The sequence below is a fragment of the Girardinichthys multiradiatus genome, chromosome 17, assembly GCF_021462225.1.
Source record: "Girardinichthys multiradiatus isolate DD_20200921_A chromosome 17, DD_fGirMul_XY1, whole genome shotgun sequence".
NCBI classification, from domain to species: domain Eukaryota; kingdom Metazoa; phylum Chordata; class Actinopteri; order Cyprinodontiformes; family Goodeidae; genus Girardinichthys; species Girardinichthys multiradiatus.
The window spans coordinates 30,733,904-30,751,234 of NC_061809.1; the positions used below are offsets into that span (position 1 = coordinate 30,733,904).

At 43.3% G+C, this 17,331-nt stretch overlaps 1 protein-coding gene across 6 annotated transcripts in view; it reads left to right on the plus strand.

Moving 5' to 3' along the window:
• Nucleotides 1-13,602, plus strand: part of si:dkeyp-27e10.3 (UPF0606 protein KIAA1549) — a 37,117-nt gene extending 23,515 nt beyond the window's left edge. The window contains exons 9-21 of one of the 6 annotated variants that reach the window (XM_047390343.1): nucleotides 1,974-2,151; nucleotides 2,257-2,441; nucleotides 2,518-2,723; nucleotides 2,991-3,118; nucleotides 3,284-3,298; nucleotides 8,082-8,290; nucleotides 8,367-8,605; nucleotides 8,950-9,085; nucleotides 10,963-11,148; nucleotides 11,314-11,366; nucleotides 11,483-11,610; nucleotides 11,784-11,938; nucleotides 12,414-13,602. In XM_047390343.1, the coding sequence (XP_047246299.1) occupies nucleotides 1,974-2,151; nucleotides 2,257-2,441; nucleotides 2,518-2,723; nucleotides 2,991-3,118; nucleotides 3,284-3,298; nucleotides 8,082-8,290; nucleotides 8,367-8,605; nucleotides 8,950-9,085; nucleotides 10,963-11,148; nucleotides 11,314-11,366; nucleotides 11,483-11,610; nucleotides 11,784-11,938; nucleotides 12,414-12,635 (2,040 nt within the window). In that variant the 3' untranslated portion in view covers nucleotides 12,636-13,602. Of the gene's footprint in view, nucleotides 1-1,973; nucleotides 2,152-2,256; nucleotides 2,442-2,517; nucleotides 2,724-2,990; nucleotides 3,119-3,283; nucleotides 3,299-8,081; nucleotides 8,291-8,366; nucleotides 8,606-8,949; nucleotides 9,086-10,962; nucleotides 11,149-11,313; nucleotides 11,399-11,482; nucleotides 11,697-11,783; nucleotides 11,939-12,413 lie in introns of those variants that run through there. The other 5 variants (XM_047390346.1, XM_047390344.1, XR_007042151.1 and 2 more) reach the window with 5 other exon arrangements.
• The last annotated feature ends 3,729 nt before the right edge of the window (nucleotides 13,603-17,331 follow it).

Genomic DNA, 17,331 nt, shown 5'->3' on the forward strand with positions numbered 1-17,331 from the left:
CAGTGCCTCTCGACTGGCAGACTGGGGAAGTGGTCCTCCTTCATAAGAATGGTGACCGGAGGGTGTGTTCCAACTACAGGGGGATCACACTCCTCAGCCTCCTGGTAAGGCCTACACCAGGGTATTGGAGAGGAGAGTCCGGCCGATAGTTGAACCTCGGCTTCAGGAGGAGCAGTGTGGTTTTCGTCCCGGCAGTGGAACACTGGACCAGCTCTATACCCTCTACAGGGTGCTCGAGGGTTCATGGGAGTTTGCCCAACCGGTCTACATGTGTTTTGTGGACCTGGAGAAGGCATTCAACTGTGTCCCTTGTGATGCCCTGTGGGGGGTGCTCCAAGAGTATGAAGTCGGGGGCCCTTTATTAGGGGCCATCCGGTCTCTGTATGAGCGGAGCAGGAGTTTGGTTCGCATTGCCGGCACTAAGTCGGACCTGTTCCCGGTGCATGTTGGACTTCGGCAGGGCTGCCCTTTGTCACCGGTCCTGTTCATAACTTTTATGGACAGGATTTCTAGGTGCAGCCAAAGGCCAGAGGGGTCTGGTTTGGGGACCAGTGGATTTCGTCTCTTCTTTTTGCAGATGATGTGGTCCTGCTGGCCCCCTCTAGCCAAGACCTACAGCATGCACTGGGGCGGTTCGCAGCCGAGTGTGAAGCGGCTGGGATGAAGATCAGCTCCTCCAAGTCCGAAGCCATAGTTCTCGACTGGAAAAGGGTGGCTTGTCCTCTCCACGTTGGAGGGGAGTTCCTGCCTCAAGTTGAGGAGTTCAAGTATCTCAGGGTCTTGTTCACGAGTGAAGGAAGAATGGAGGGAGATCGACAGACGGATCGGTGGGGCTGCCACAGTAATGGGAGCGCTGTGCCAGTCCGTGGTGGTGAAGAGAGAGCTGAGCCGAAAAATGAAGCTCTCGATTTACCAGTCGGTCTACGTTCCTACCCTCACCTATGGCCATGAACTTTGGGTAATGACCGAAAGAACGAGATCTCGGATACAAGCGGCTGAAATGAGCTTCCTCCGTAGGGTGGCCGGGCACTCCCTTAGAGATAGGGTAAGGAGCTCGGCCATCCGGGAGGGGCTCGGAGTAGAGCCGCTGCTCCTCCACATCGAGAGGAGCCAGTTGAGGTGGCTCGGGCATCTATACCGGATGCCTCCTGGACGCCTTCCTCAGGAGGTGTTCCAGGCACGTCCCACCGGGAGGAGGCCCAGGGGACGGCCCAGGACACGCTGGAGGGACTATGTCTCTCGGCTGGCCTGGCAACGCCTTGGGCTCCCCCCAGAGGAACTGGAGGAGGTGTCTGGGGAGAGGGACGTCTGGGCGTCTCTGCTGAGTCTGCTGCTCCCCCGACCCGGTCCCGGATAAGCGGAAGACGACGAGTACGAGTATTTTAAAAGAAATATGGGATCCTCTAATGATTTATTGGGGGGGGCAAATGTAAGTTTTTCCCATATTCCGGGGGTTGGAATAAGGCCATATTTTTAAAGATAATATATGTGGTGATTTTAAGTTACAATGGTTTAATTTTCTGAGATCTATGATGAACACTTGGAGTTAAATGCTGTATTTTAACCAGTTATTAGGTTATCGAGCATCATTCGCACCGAATTGTTCTCTTTGCACCAGCCTGCTTGATTTGTGTCACCGGACAGTGCACTGACAAACACTTAGCTCTGCATTTACCATTACATTCCTCGTTCATGCATGCTAAAAGCTTGCACTGTTAGAACTGTTAGCATAGCACTTTTCTTTGAAAAGGGGAAAGCCAAGGTGTAGAGACAAGACTGTGCCTTCAACAGTCACAGTTGAAGGCACAGTCTTAGAATAAAATATTTGTTTTTCATCACTGGTTCCTGGTGAGAAAATTTAATTAGAAGAATATTCCGACCACATGCAGCCTCAGACTTCCTGTATGTGAGGTGGGATCAGTCTGTTTGGAAAAAACTCTGGGAAATAATAAATCTCAATGGTTTTGTGTCAGGTGGTGCGGATATCCAGGCTGTCTGGACCAGAGCGCCCCCTTGAGGTGTTTTACTTTGTAGAGGGTCCAGGTGGGGAGAGAGTCCCGGCAGAGGTGACTGCAGCCACCATGAACCGCCTGGAGCTTCAAAGAGCCGCCATTGTCCTTGGACACCGAGTTCAAAAGCCACTGGCTCAACGTGAGTCAAAAACCGAATCAGCCAAAAACACAGATGTTCCAGATGTTTGTATCATTCTATCTGATGCATGAGGGTTTCTCTCACCTGTTCCTCTGCTGTGTCCAGCTGTAGAGACTGACTCTGTCCCTCCAGCTGAGACTCAGAGCAGCAGCATTTGGTTGATCGTAGGTGTCGTTGTGCCTGTCCTGCTAGCTGTCTTCATTATTATCATCCTCTACTGGAAGCTTTGTGGATCTGAGAAGCTTGAGTTTCAACCAGATGCCATCAACACCATCCAACAAAGGCAGAAGGTACACCTGAAAGTTGTAAAGTTTCCCCTGAATCGGCTATAAACGAATTCAGGACTGACATGGGTGTCCTCTGCAGCTTCAAGCTCCCAGTGTCAAAGGGTTTGACTTTGCAAAGCTCCATCTTGGTCAGCACAGTAAAGATGACATCATGGTGATCCAGGAGACTGGCCCACTACCTGCTCCAATGAAAGAGGCCACGCCCTCTGATGGTGGAGAACTCAACACTCCCAAATCCAAAGGATCCTCCACTAAGGCAGCACGTTCAAATCGCCGCAGGGGAAGGTCAGAAAGCTTCTGTAAAATGTAGTCGAATGCTTCAGTTTCCCAAACATTTCAGCTGCTTCAAGTCTCAAAGCTTGAAACTGTTATCCTAAAGTCCAGAAAGAAGATGCAAATATGTCCCTGATATCTGAAAATGTCTATAAACCTTTAAGAAAAATCCACAAGAACATTTTCCCCCTATAAACCAAGTTCATTTTCAACCAGTTTAATCATTCCTGAAAATGTAGCTTGTTGGGTTCATTAGACTGAGACGTTGTTCCCCATTAGGCTCAGCCCTACAGACGGTGATTCATTAGGAAGTGACCAATCTAGTGGCAGGGAGTCGGCAGAGGAAAGCACCAGACCTGTGGTCACGCCCAGTGAGGGGAAACACCATAGGAAGATACCCAAAAATGGTAAGACCATTGATGATGTCATCATGTGAAGCCTTTAGAGATATGACAAAATGACAGAGTAAAGTACTCAAACCATAGAATGATGGAGATCACTGTAGAAGATGAACTTATTGTTTTTTACCAATAATCTTTCTTTTTTTCTATTTATTGCACTCATAAATAAAGGGAGGACCAAAATAGGTATGTTCAATCCTTTACTCACTGGTGTTTTAAGCATAATTTACCTCATTTCTTTCATGAAGCTTTAACTTGCTTTCCAACTGCTACATGCAGGATTTCCTTAAGGTGTCAAGACGCTGGGAGCGAAGTACGAAAAGTAGGCAGACAGCGTTGATGCAAAATTAATGATTTAATAATAAACAGCTTGGAAAATTAAAAGGGATGAGCTGAAAACAAAGCACAAGAAACAACCCATACCTGGTGTGTTTCCAGAAGGATCTGGCAATGACCTTGAGAAACCTGGGAGGTATTTCTGATGAGGAGAGTGATTACTTGGCTAGAAAACAGGTGAGACTAATGATGAGTGGCGACTGCTGAGAAGCAACCAGGAGACTAGGAAACTGAGTAAAAAAAATGAAAAGCCTCATTTCCGTCACAAAACCACAAACATGACCCGTGTGTGAGCTCCCTTGGGCCAAGTGGAAACAATAATATCCTGTACAGCTGGAGCATTCAAAGATTAAATTGACAGGATGACAGGAGGTGTCGCGCTGCATCGATGTCAGCGCTACACATGAAATCTGCATCTTAGTCGACCCCTTATCGTTCTTTTCAAACAGTAATGGTGGAAGAACTAGAAGTGCAGGGATTCTGTTGCTGGTTTACATTTTATTTCCTACCATCTTACTATCCTCATCCATATTTATTTCTCAGTTTTGTGAATGCTTTTTTTCCTGAAGTCAGCGGATCGGGGCATGTGACACCTTGCTTGGTGAGTCTGGGGCAGAACAGAGGCAGGATGACTCCTATTCCATCACCGCATTGGTCGTTTCACAAAACATGGAGATGGCATGAAAGTACCTTAGGTGTCTACATAGACCACATGTTTCCTGGAACAAGCATATTGTTGGTGTCCAAACTGCAGGGGAGGATGTTCTTCCTTAGAAGACTCAGAGCCCGGGGAATATAAGAAGATCATGCTTTCTTTCCTACCAGGCAGTTATGGAGAGCTTATTACGGTTCAGCATCCAGGCTTGGTATGGAAACTCATTTGTGAAGGTTCTCCCATCTAATTAAAATTGCCACAGAAGTTATCGGTGAGAAAGTTCATCAGTCCATCCAGCCACAATTGGTGCTGAAAACTGCAGAAGAAATCCTGGCTGACCCGGCCCTTGTTCTCCATCCTGAGAATGAGCTGCTTCCTTCAGGCAGAGATACTCATTAATTAATTAATTAATTAATTAATAATAATTATTAATTAATAATCATTTTAAGTCCTCTTTTCACTACAAATGCCAAACTGTCTTTTATCGATGTTATTTGATTGTTGATTTGCACCATTTTTATTGTATCTACGTTTGCTGCAGCTTCACCAGAACAAGTTTCCCTACAGGGAAAATAAGTATATTAAATGTTTTTAATATATTTTATTAAAATATAATATATTTTCTGACGTTGTTAGTGTCTGACATCATTGTGAAGGAATTTCCTCCACGGTACGTCCATGGAGGTAGCTCCAGCTTCAACATTTTGATGGGCAAGGCACTTAATCCTCAAGTTGCCTACTGATCTGTGTATCGGTGTGCGATTGGTTTAGTGCTGTGAGTAGTGGTATGCCCGGGAAGACACTAAGTTCAATCCATTTATCACCTAATGGGTTACGTCTGAGTATTAGCTGGAACGCTCTGTGAGAGAAATTTGAGCACGGACCCTGGTCGACCTGAAAGAGGGACAGATGAATCTAAAGTTTGTTCTTGTTAGAAACTGATGATTAGAAACAAGAAATCCTCCCAGTGAATAGATTTCATTATCGTTTATCAGAACATCTGAGTCCATGCTGCTCCGTATTGTCTGAATGTCGGTCTTCATACTCACGTTGCCTAAATACAGGGGTTGGAGAATGAAACTGAAACACCTGTCATTTTAGTGTGGGAGGTTTCATGGCTAAATTGGACCAGCCTGGTAGCCAGTCTTCATGATGGTTTGGGCTGCCATATCATGGCATTCCCTTGGCCCAATACTTGTGCTAGATGGGCGTGTTACTGCCAAGGACTACCGAACCATTCTTGAGGACCGTGTGCATCCAATGGTTCAAACATTGTATCCTGAAGGTGGTGCCGTGTATCAGGATGACAATGCACCAATACACACAGCAAGACTGGTGAAAGATTGGTTTGATGAACATGAAAGTGAAGTTGAACATCTCCCATGGCCTGCACAGTCACCAGATCTAAATATTATTGAGCCACTTTGGGGTGTTTTGGAGGAGCGAGTCAGGAAACGTTTTCCTCCACCAGTATCACGTAGTGACCTGGCTACTATCCTGCAAGAAGAATGGCTTAAAATCCCTCTGACCACTGTGCAGGACTTGTATATGTCATTCCCAAGACGAACTGATGCTGTATTGGCCGCAAAAGGAGGTCCTACACCATACTAATAAATTATTGTGGTCTAAAACCAGGTGTTTCAGTTTCACTGTACAACACCTGTTTGTCTCACCATTCGACTTCCGAATCCAAATTAGAAACAACCAGAACATGTTTTTTGTAACAGTAGATAGAGGCTTGATGGCAGAATATCAACCCTAAAATCTATAAGAGCTACCCCTACCACTGAAAGGCTTTGGTCAGGTTGTTGCTCAGAGATTTAGATTGAAACTTGCGCTGCAGTTCAGCAGATGAGCCAGCCCTTCATTCAAAAACATCTGCAGTTACTAAATGGTTTCATCATTGGGCTGGAATATGTATAACAGTATTAACTTGGTGCTTTTTCAAAATATTATTTGTAGATAGTTACTTTTACTTTCATTTCCATCTGTTTCACAAATTTACTAAGCTTCAAAATGTCAATTTTCAGTGTTAAGAGTAGCTAAGGTAAATCTGGATATGTTGACCTTGCTTTGTGGTTAAGGCTCTTGGCTGCAAACAAAAAAGCCCAAATCACCATACCTCCACCACCATGCTTGACATTTGCTATGAGGTGCTGATATGTCGTGTCTGGAAGTACACACATATATAGAGGTTCCCTCACACCCTGCAGACTCTTCACATTTTCTCACACCAACAGATTTTTGGGCCAGTTCTTCCTGCCGACTGTCTCAAACTACTGCAGAATGATGCAGATGTTTCCTGACTTGGAATCAAGAGAGAAAAAGGAAAGAAATTTGGCATGGTGTCTCCAGCTTTACACTTGGGTTTCCACACACATCTGCAATTTGTTCTTGAGATGTTCTCTAATTTAAAGTGACAAAGGCATCAGAACATACTATACTCACTACATACTATACAGAGACTGCCGTAGTCAAGGTGTTTAATGACATCCGTATAAATGCAGACTGTGGAAGAACCACGGTGCTGGTATTATTGGACCTTAGTGCAGCATTTGACACTGTTGATCACTCCATTTTATTAGAGCGCCTGGAAAACTGGGTCGGCCTTTCTGGTACAGCACTCAACTGGTTTAAATCCTACTTGAAGAACAGGGACTTTTTTTCGTCAGTAGGTAACTTTACATCAGAGAGCACAAACATCACATGTGGCGTTCCCCAAGGGTCCATCTTAGGGCCCCTCCTATTCAATATCTACATGCTCCCCCTAACTCAGATTTTAATAAACAACAACATAAGTTATCATAACTATGCAGATGACACTGTTCTTTCTCTCCTAGATGAAGCCACTAAAGGACCTATAACCATTAACATTCACTTTTCCTTCCCATAGAAAGTACTCCTGGATCAGTGCTTCTTTGTTCTCTTTGTGTCTCTGCTCTGTTCTCTCAAACCCCCAGTCGGTCGTGGCAGATGGCCGCTCACACTGAGCCTGAGCCTGTCCACTGTCTCTACATGCATGCTCAGTATGAGGGATTGCTGCAAAGTCAACACCAGTGACTGTCCACTGTCTCTACATGCTCATCCAGGAGGAGTGAATGCTGCAAGTCACTGACTGGATGCAATCTGCTGGGTTTCCTTAGATAGAAAAACTTTTTATCCAATTTGAACAAATAACTGAATCTGACTGAACTGTTTAATGGGTGGATTAATTGGAATGTATGAACCTGACTGGAAATCTGGAAGACTGATTGAATTGACTTTGTTAAATGATCTGAGACGACATGTGTTGTGAATTGGTGGTATAGAAATAAAACTGAATTCCATTTCATTGAATTGCAACATAGCTTACATTACAATGTCACCAGGTGACAACGAACCCATTCCAGCGATTGGTAAATGCTTAGAAGAAATCAATGCATGGATGGGCCAAGAAAAATAATTCATTCATCATCTTTAGTAGAATTGATTACTGCAACGGTGTCTTCACAGGTCTGCCTAAAAAGTGGATCAGACAGCTGCAGTTGATCCAGAACGCTGCTGCCCGCGTCCTCACTAGAACTAAGAAAGTGGAGCACATCAGCCCGGTTCTAAAGTCCCTACACTGGCTCCCCGTAGCTCAGAGAATAGACTTTAAAATACTTCTGTTAGTCTATAAATCACTGAATGGCTTAACACCAAAATACATTACAGACTTGTTGTCAGTGGATCAACCACCCAGACCTCTCAGGTCTTCTGGCTCAAATCTACTCTGCAGAACCAGAACCAGAACCAAACATGGAGAAGCAGCTTTTAGATCTTATGCTCCACTAATCTGGAATAAACTCCCAGAAAAGTTGTTACTTACCAAAACTAGCCAAAAGAAAAGCTCTGCAGGTATATGTGTTTTTGTGTGAAATACTTTGTCTGCTCCTTTTTATGAGAGGTGCTTCCTTGTTTTCCTAGTGAATCAGTTGTTCCTCTACCCTCTTTGTACAGTGGTCCCATCAGGCAGCGGTCCAGATGAACTTCTCTCCTCATCTTCCATCTTTGACCACGTTGACCGTCTCTCCCGTGGCTCTTCAGATGGAACCCGTCGCCAGGCAAGTAAGGTGCAACTTATTGCCATGCAGCCGCGACCGAGTCCGCCTGCAGCACACGCTCCTTCACAGCCCAGTCCCTCCCTCACTGAAAAGGTCAACGCAGAGGTAGGTCAGTCACATAAGCCATACACACTGCTCAATGTTAAGTGGGTCATATTAGAACATTTTTGCTGTGGTCCAGCAGGTGGCGCTAAGGCACAAGTCTGAGATCGAGCATCACAGAAACAAACTGCGCCAACGTGCAAAGCGGCGGGGCCAATGCGAGTTTCCTTCAATGGATGACATTATGGATGCCTTTGGAGACGGACCGGTTCAGAGTGAAGCGGCACAGCGACTCTACAGCTCCGCCCACGACCACATGGACTGCATCCTTCAGGCCGACGGAGCCTCACCCCCCACATCCGCTGACTCCAGGAAAAGGTCAGGTTTGGCTGACACCTGAGCTGATAAGTGTCTGAACTTGAATACAATCTGCGGCAGTAATCGTACTTTATTTTGGAAATATTCAAATTTGTTGATTTATGAAATAAATGTTCTTAAATTATGAGCTTCTTCTATCTTTCAGCTTCAGGTTCTTACCATTGTGCTTTGTTTTCTTTACCTTTAATAGCACTTTCTGACTATTAGGAATCTGAGGATTTTAAATCTCTGCATTAATTTGTCTCATCACTAAGGTTACAATGTTGTCTACACTGAAATATTCAAACCAGCACTTTAATAGTACAAAGTCAAATAATCCAGTTTTATGTGTCTTTTCCCCCCAGAGCGAGGCGCTCTCCTCGAGGCCGGAGGCCTAATCAAGGACCAGGAAGTCTTCCAGATACAGACAGAGATCGGCTGCTCACAGACCAGAGCGCCACCTACAGGAAGTACCCAGGACTCAACAATGTAGCGTACATGGTGAGACAAACTAAAGTTAACCATCAAATCGGTCCAGTCTGTCATGTCACTGCGGTAAATGCTGGATCCTTACAGCAGTGGAAAAATGCTTCTAATCCTTTGGGGCTAAAAACTTTTCGTTGGTCTCTGTGAGGCAACCAGGTAATAGTGTGATGACCCTAATGTAAATACATCAGTCAACCAGATCTGGACCAATTGCAATGAGAGTGCAACATAATGAAACGGTCTTCATTAGTGGGTGGTGTATATCAGATTATGGGTCAACAATAAAAACTGTTAAGAGTGAAGATCTCGTCAGATGAATCTTTTCATGATGTTGTATAATGGTTCCCTCCTTTTACATTCCTCTCCTGGGGCAGAAATGGCACCAGGATGCACTCTGGGAAGACAGCAACTCAACAGGGGCGGGTGATAGTCTGGGAAACATTTGGACCTGCCATTCATGTTGATCTTTGATGTGTTCATGTTGAAGAAAAATTCTATTTTCCACAGAAAGAGAGCGATGATAACCATTCAGTCAGCTTTATTAATTTAGCCTTATAAGGGAGACAGGTTTTCAGCATCAGACGTATTACTGAGCAGAAGTGAGACCGATCTGACAAGACAAAGATCGACACTTCCTTATATCAGCTTAGCAAAAACCCCATGTGGCCTGGCACCCCCTCTAGGAAGTACAGAGGTGAGAATCAACCTAACTTTCACGCAGACATCTCCACTCCTCTGCTACAAATGTTATTGTGTTGAACCAGCAGGGGTTCCAGGGGCAGGAAGGGAAACGAAACACCGAAAGGAAGATGAAAGCCATGGTCAGGTCAGACGGATCGTCTCCTCAGAAGGACAAAAGCATTTTAAATTTTACTATCACAGTTCATCTTTATGTATTATTAATAATTATTAACCAAATCATTTACAAAGGTTGAATATTTCCTTTCAGCCAAACAACTGTCAGTCTGTCAGGGTGTGTCTTGTGAAACCCGGCACAAGGTGGCAGTATTATAGAGCCATAGGTCTCTGGCGTTCTCAAACACCAAGTCCTGCACACAGATGTAGAATGAACACATGTCTCCAAAATACAAGAATTTATTAACAAAATAATTAATCCTCAAGTTAAAATATTTCAGCCAACACACTCTTCAAATAGGCTGTTAACATTCAACTAGACTACTAACGAAAAATGAGGGTATAAGAAGGAAGAAAACTAGTAAAACTATGAAAAAGAGGAATACAAGAATAAAACTGAAACCAATAAAATGATGCAGTGATGTCACAGTTCAATGTGAATATGTTCGATTAAGAACCAAGGTTTGTCTTGAGGAATTTCGATCAATTAAGAAAACAATTTTGTATGTGTTCAACAACCGGTTCACAATGCAAATCAGAAAGATAAATAAAGCATTATTTCAATAAAATAATATTTCAAAGAATGATTTGCTGAATTAGAAATCAATAAAAACTATTAAGAACTGATTCTTAATATGTGTTAACCAGCCATCACAGACAGTGATGGACTACTAAAACAGGAAAGGGGGTGAAAGATGCTGCACGCTGTCGCAGGGATTCCAGCTGTGATTCCTTCCTAGAAGCTTTCTTGAAAGTGGGTTAATGCTAAGCATTCTGGGATTCAGAGTTTTTACCAGTCTGTGTACAGCTCAGCCTGTTTCAATTCATTGCCGGGGCTCAACATTGTCAAATGCTGGTCAATGATATGATGAAATCAAATCATTCACCAGAACACAACCACCTCTTTGTGATGTGAAAGTTGACCTACCTGTTTGATTCGTACAAGCTATCCGGTAAATCTGAGTTTAAATGTAGAGGTCCTTTGTGGATCCATCATAGCTTAACATCTTCTCTGTGTTTCATCTGTTTTCTGATAGTCGGACCCTGACCTGCCCCCAGACCATGTCAGCCCTTCCCCCACTGATGAGGTCTTTGACCCAGCCCCAGCTCCACCTCCTTACATGCCCCCACAACCTTCTATTGAGGAAGCCCGGCAGCAGATGCACTCCCTGCTAGATGATGCCTTCGCTTTGGTATCACCATCCTCACAGGCCAGCGGGATGGTGAGTGGGGTGGATGATGGGATTCCATAGCTCTTCAAACACGACTGGCCAGTGAGCCGGCAGTTGGACTCTTACCCAGCAGCCCCCCTCTCACAACTACAGTGAGATAAAATACTTTAGTTATGCAATGTTACATTTCTCTCTCCTTGTCTTTCTGTCCTGCAGAGATATGCAGAGTTGGGAATCTCCCCCACATCCATCCAGGGTCTCTTACAAAGGTCAGCATCTCAACACCTAAAGACTGATCCAGGTCTGATTCAGCTCTAACCCAATGTGTGCGTGCGTGTGTGTGTGCGCGCGCGCGCGCGTGTGTGTATGTGTGTGTCCAAATTAGGCAGGGTCTGGGATCAGCAGGATACATTTCTACTGAAGAACAACTTCAAGAATCTGTTTACTCCAACAGGGTGAAGTATGAAGACCCCCCTTCATCCTCCAGACCCCGACCTGTAGGGGGCAGTACAGGTACAGTAAGCAAGATTCAAAACCCATCAACCCTTCTGATCTATGAAACCTTTCTGCAGGCACAATGGAGTCACCATACTCCTGCTGTCAGTTCTACCAACACATTGGTTACACATTAACACTTTTTTTTACTTGATAAAATGATAAATTGGTCTGAATCTGTTACCCTGCAGGGGCACAGTTGCATCATCTGACACAGGTGGGTCTGTCCAGTCAGATTGGTGCATACCCTGGAGTGGGCCGCAGCATGTCTGGACCTACTGGCTCCAGCTGGCAACAGCAGCAATCAGACCAGGACCTATCCAGACCAGGAGGTAGCAGAGAGAGTGTAAGTCATGAAATCAATGACATCCAGAGCAGACAAAGCACTCGTACTAGCGTACTAGCAGAACATGATTCCTAGCAGAGTACCCCAGAATTCAGACAGGACCAAAGAAATTCTGAAAAGATTAAATCGATCCAGAATTATAACCACACTAACAGATCAGTAACTGTAAAAGTTCAAGCCTGTACAATCTCGGCCAACTCTTCAGGCCCTGGTATACCAAGACCAGTTTTTACCTACCAGTGATGGTACTGAGAGCAAACATGCTTGACTCTTATGTTTAGTTTTATTGTGCAGCATCTGAGTCAGCCTAGTTGTTGCTTTCAAAGTGTTTTATAAATGAAGTGCTATGCTATGGTTTATTCTTAAGCAGTTTAGATGGAGGGAAGACGCCTTTATAGGTTGCGTGTAAAAGTTGTTCTACTCTAGATCTATGCTCAGTTCTCGGTGAATTAACTTATCCTTGAATTTTCTCTAGGTGCTGTCATTCCCTGAGTTCTCCTCATCTGTTTTTCAAATGCCCAGTTCTTCATTACGGGACCCATCAGCTCCACCCCTCCTCTTAACCTCACCCACCCCAGAATATCCACCAGAGGATGCCTCCCCATCTGCCCACACATCTGCGTCTCTTATCAAAGCTATCAGGGAGGAGCTGCGACGGCTGGCCCAGAAACAGGCCGCAGTGACCAGCTATCCCTGAACTTACCTGGTTCTTTTTCAATCAGGAATTACAGTAGCTGTTCTACTAGCTGGTCAACACAAACGGTCTGTGCCACTGAGCGCAAAATACCAATGATCTATATCCACTGGCAAAGGGCAGCATCTCCTGAAGACCACCAGTACTTAACAGGGTCTGCTCTTTTTATTTGTCTGTCCACTACTCTTTCACCCAGTGTTCATTGCACAGAAGTTAGACTCACATTTCCACTAACTTGGTTCTGGTAGTAGATCACTGAGGATCACCCTACCTGGACTCTTACACTGACTCATCCTTTTAGAACTTCTGGAACAACAACACAGACACCAAACCCTGAAACGATGAGTTCTGACCTTTAAAGATGGATGGTAGTTCTTCAATTTCTGAAGCTTATATGCTAGAAGAGTTTTTATTTGGCCATCTTGAGTGAATTGGTCTCACAATTACCCTTTTGGTTAAAACAGAATAGTCTTGACCTTCTAAAGTGAATGTCACTGGGAGTTGTAGATCAAACTGCCATTCATGGAGTATATGGTGTAAAGGACTCTAAACCTTTAAGTCATTGATCCCTACTAAAGTTATAAAGGCTGGGATGACCCATGGAGCCCTTGTTGCGGTAATACTTTATAAGAAGAAAACCAAACTTTCTTGGCTTTTGTTGAAGTACCCCTTTAACGGGGTCTTCTGCGCGTTCGTTTATTCACCGTAACCTGGAGGAATTCACAACACATAGAATAAACATAGAATAAATCACACTCAGACACCGTTGTATTCAATTTAAATACCTGGGCCCAGGGGAAGAGAGAGCTCACGTGGTCAGGACACACCGAGACTTCTTCTGCTCTCTCTCACTGGGCTCATTTCTTTTATTAAAACACACACGAAACTGGGCTGCGCCTTGTTTACAATATTTTCTACACATAGACATGTACACACTTTTCCGGCTTACCATATTTAGACAGGTATTGTCCCACAGCTGCATCCCGTATCTACTGATATAAGCAGGGAGTAACTCAGTCAGTTGTACTATCTCTAATTTTCACACACATGCAGTTCTTAGTAATTTTCCACTTTCACCATACCCCTGTGAGAAATACTTCTGCAGGCCACACAATGTCTTATACTAACACATGTTACACATTTTATTTCCCACACTGGTTTTGAACATAGTAATGATGCACACACATAATATATTTCCACACTTTCTAAACCCTGATGGTGGGTCCTGAGATTCTACAGCATATCATCATGTCTGTATTGACCCTCTAAACAATCTGTTGTGGATGCCCCCTTTTGCCCTTTCAGAGTTTGAAAGTTGTCCCAGTATGTTTTTGGTTTAGTCATGATTGCTAAATTTGTGGACTTTACTCAACCTTCTTGGCCTTCTGAGATAAATGGTAACTCTGAGGCTCTGCAGCAGATGATTGTTTCTAGGATAATTAGACTGTTGTTAATCTTCTAGAGGGAATTGTCCTTTTACAACTTGTGAAGCTCAGTGTCCACCCAAACCATTCTTGGGGGTGTTTCGTCCCTTCTAAAGTTCTGAAGTGGGTGATCCTTCTGGATTACCTGTGGTGCTAACCGGCAGCCTCATTACATCTAATCATTCACCACATACTGCCTTCCATTGTCCCATCAGCCACGGTGATCAGGTCTGCATCTATAAACCATACAGATGACGTATTTGCACTGTTAAGAGCTGGAGGTGCAGCCTAGTTCTGACAGCAAGGGAAAATATAAGAGGAAAATGAAAAATGCGCACACTACTATATATATATATATATATATATATATATATTATTATTATTATTATTATTATGTGATACACATAATGTTAGAGTTACAATTGGAGTATTGAGCTGTTCTGTATATTTTTTATTGCTTGTATACATTCACTATATTGCAAACAGTATTCACTCCCCCATCCAAATAACTGAAATCTGGTGTTCCAGTCACTTTCATGGCCTCAGGTGAATTACATCCAGCACCAGGCATGCAGACTGTTTCTACAAACATTACTGAAAGGATGGGTCGCTCTCAGGAGCTCAATGAACTCCAGTGTTGTACCATGATAGGACGCTCCCTGGCAACAAGTCCAGTCACTCCTAAATATTCCACCATCGTCTGTCAATGGTTTCTAAGAAAACCATTGACAGAAGTTCAATGGTTCCTCCTGAAGTAGGAGGCCATGTAAACTGGCAGAGCGGAGTAGGGGCAGGAGGTGCTGATGCACATGGTGCGCAGAGGTTGCAAACTTTCTGCAGAATCAATTGCTACAGACCTCTGAATTTCTTGTGGTCTTCAGATTAGCTCCAGAATCGTGCTAAGAGAGCTTCATGGAATGGGTTTCCATGGGCGAGCAGCTGCATCCAAGCCTTCATTGACCAAAAATTTGCTCTTTGACCTTGAGGACAGCCTTCCCACAAGAGTTAAAGCTGTTATAGTTGCAAAGGGTGGACCAACGTCATATTGAACCCTATGGATTAAGAATGGGATGTCACCTAGGTTCACATGGGGGTCGAGGCAGGTGAGCGAATACTTTTGGCAACATAGTTCATGTATATTTGGAGATAGAATCCCAATGAGCACAATATTACTATGAGGATTAGAATTGGAGTATTGGGATGTTCTGTATTTTTTATTGCTTATATATAAAAAATAATACTTTAAATGCTTTACTTAAATCAAAAAAGACCAAACTACTGTTCCATGGTTGTAACACTCTTGTGTTTTAGCTTGCTGTAGATTCTGAGCAGCATTTGTTGCTTTGCATTGCTGCTAGCTTGTGTGTTTGTGTAACAGTGGTTAAAAAAAACTTTTATGTGTCATTTATTCCAACCCTGGTTTGTGGCATTTCCAGTAAAGTCCAATGCACAGAGTAGATTCCTAAAAGAAAGTCCTTCGATATGTTTTGCTCTCCCACAGCGCTACACTGTGGAAGTGTTGCTACTTTCTGTAAGAATAGAAGAAGAAACTTTAAGTCAGACCACTAAAGCATTAACCAGATTGTTTTATAGTGATTACAGTGTGAAAGAGAAGTAAAATTACTCCAAACTCAGAGGAAGGTTGTAACTTCTTATTTTGAATAAACAGGAAAACCATCAGCACAACTTGGTTCTTTCATACTTAAAATCGGATGATGGTACACATTCCTGGTGGGTTGTCTTGGAATGTTATTGCTTTAAATCAGTGGAAAAAAATATCTACAAACATGTAAAAACTTGAGATGATTGACCCTTAAATGTTGTAACTGATCAGAAATGTTTCGGCTCCAACCCAAACTGAAATGTAATTTAAAATATTTCTCACTGTCGCCCTCCCAAGGCCATTTTAGGGAGCCTAATTTTGCCCTAAAACTTTATTTTGACCTTGGAACCAGGTGTTTTTCTGAGGTCAGTCTTTTGTCCGTATCAATTCCAGTACATAAACTCTTTCTATGAGTCAGGGCCAAATCAGATTACTGGTTTGAAAATGCCACCAGTAAGGCGAATGTTCTCTTTACACGTATGCTGAGCTGAGGGTGTATTTTATGTAGTAGGAGGGTGCTAAGCTTCTGCCACTGGTTAAATGTTAGTCTTTTCACTTTAAATTCAGTTATTTTCTGTTTTTTGTATGCAGATTCAACATTTAAACCGAGTCCCTACTGGTAAATACTATATATCACAGTTTTTATAGGGTTTACATTCAAATATATCATTAAAGTCAGCAAATCTTGGATAACCAACTGGATATCCTAACTGAAATGTGAACTTCTTTTAGCATCTTTAATTTGTCACATTTGTTAAATTGTTATGTAACAATCTTTTACAGACTTTCTATTCTGAAATACAAATCCAATAAATCACAACCCTGAAGATTGTGTAGCCTATCAAACCCTAAAGGTCAAAAAGAAACAGGGGAGCTGATATGTGTGTTCATTTGGGGAACATCATACAGGCTTTATTCTGCGAATGTTACAAACTTCCTCTGGGTTTGAAGCGACATTATTCCTGTTTGGTATGTAACCATTTAAGAAGAAGATAGATAAGTATCTTTACATATCTTCTCAGTTATCTCCTTTCCTCTGATCTCGTTTAGTTTTGTCTTGTTGTCATCTTTCTTTTCATTGTCCAAAAACGCCTGGTTCCAGTCCAACAGAGCAACTACAAGACAACTTCCTTTGTCACTTCAAAATAAGAGTTTCAAGCTGAAAGTATGCACATATACAATGTTTCACAAAGTGAATGAACCCCTCATATTTGTAAATATTTTGACACTTTGATACAATGTAAAATAGTCCAGCTTGCATAACAGTATCAAGTTGCTGTCCCATCAAAATAACACACAGCTATGAATGTCTCAACCACTGGCAACAAAAGTGAGTACACCCATAACTGAAATTGTCCAAATGTGCCCAAAGTGTGAGTATTTTGTGTGGCAACCATTATTTTCCAGCACTGCCTCAACTCTCTGGGGCATGGAGTTCACTAGAGCTTCACAGGTTGCTACTGGAATCCTCTTCCACTCCTCCATGATGACATCACAGGCCACACCTTGCGCTCCTGGTGAACTGGTAAAGAACTTGAAATGTTCCTACTTGCTGGGTTCCTTAGATCCCCTCCAGTTTGCTTTTAGACCAAATAGAAGCACTGATGATGCGATCTTTCACGTTCTCCATACCACACTTAACCTTCTGGACACTGACAAGGGCAGTTAGGCA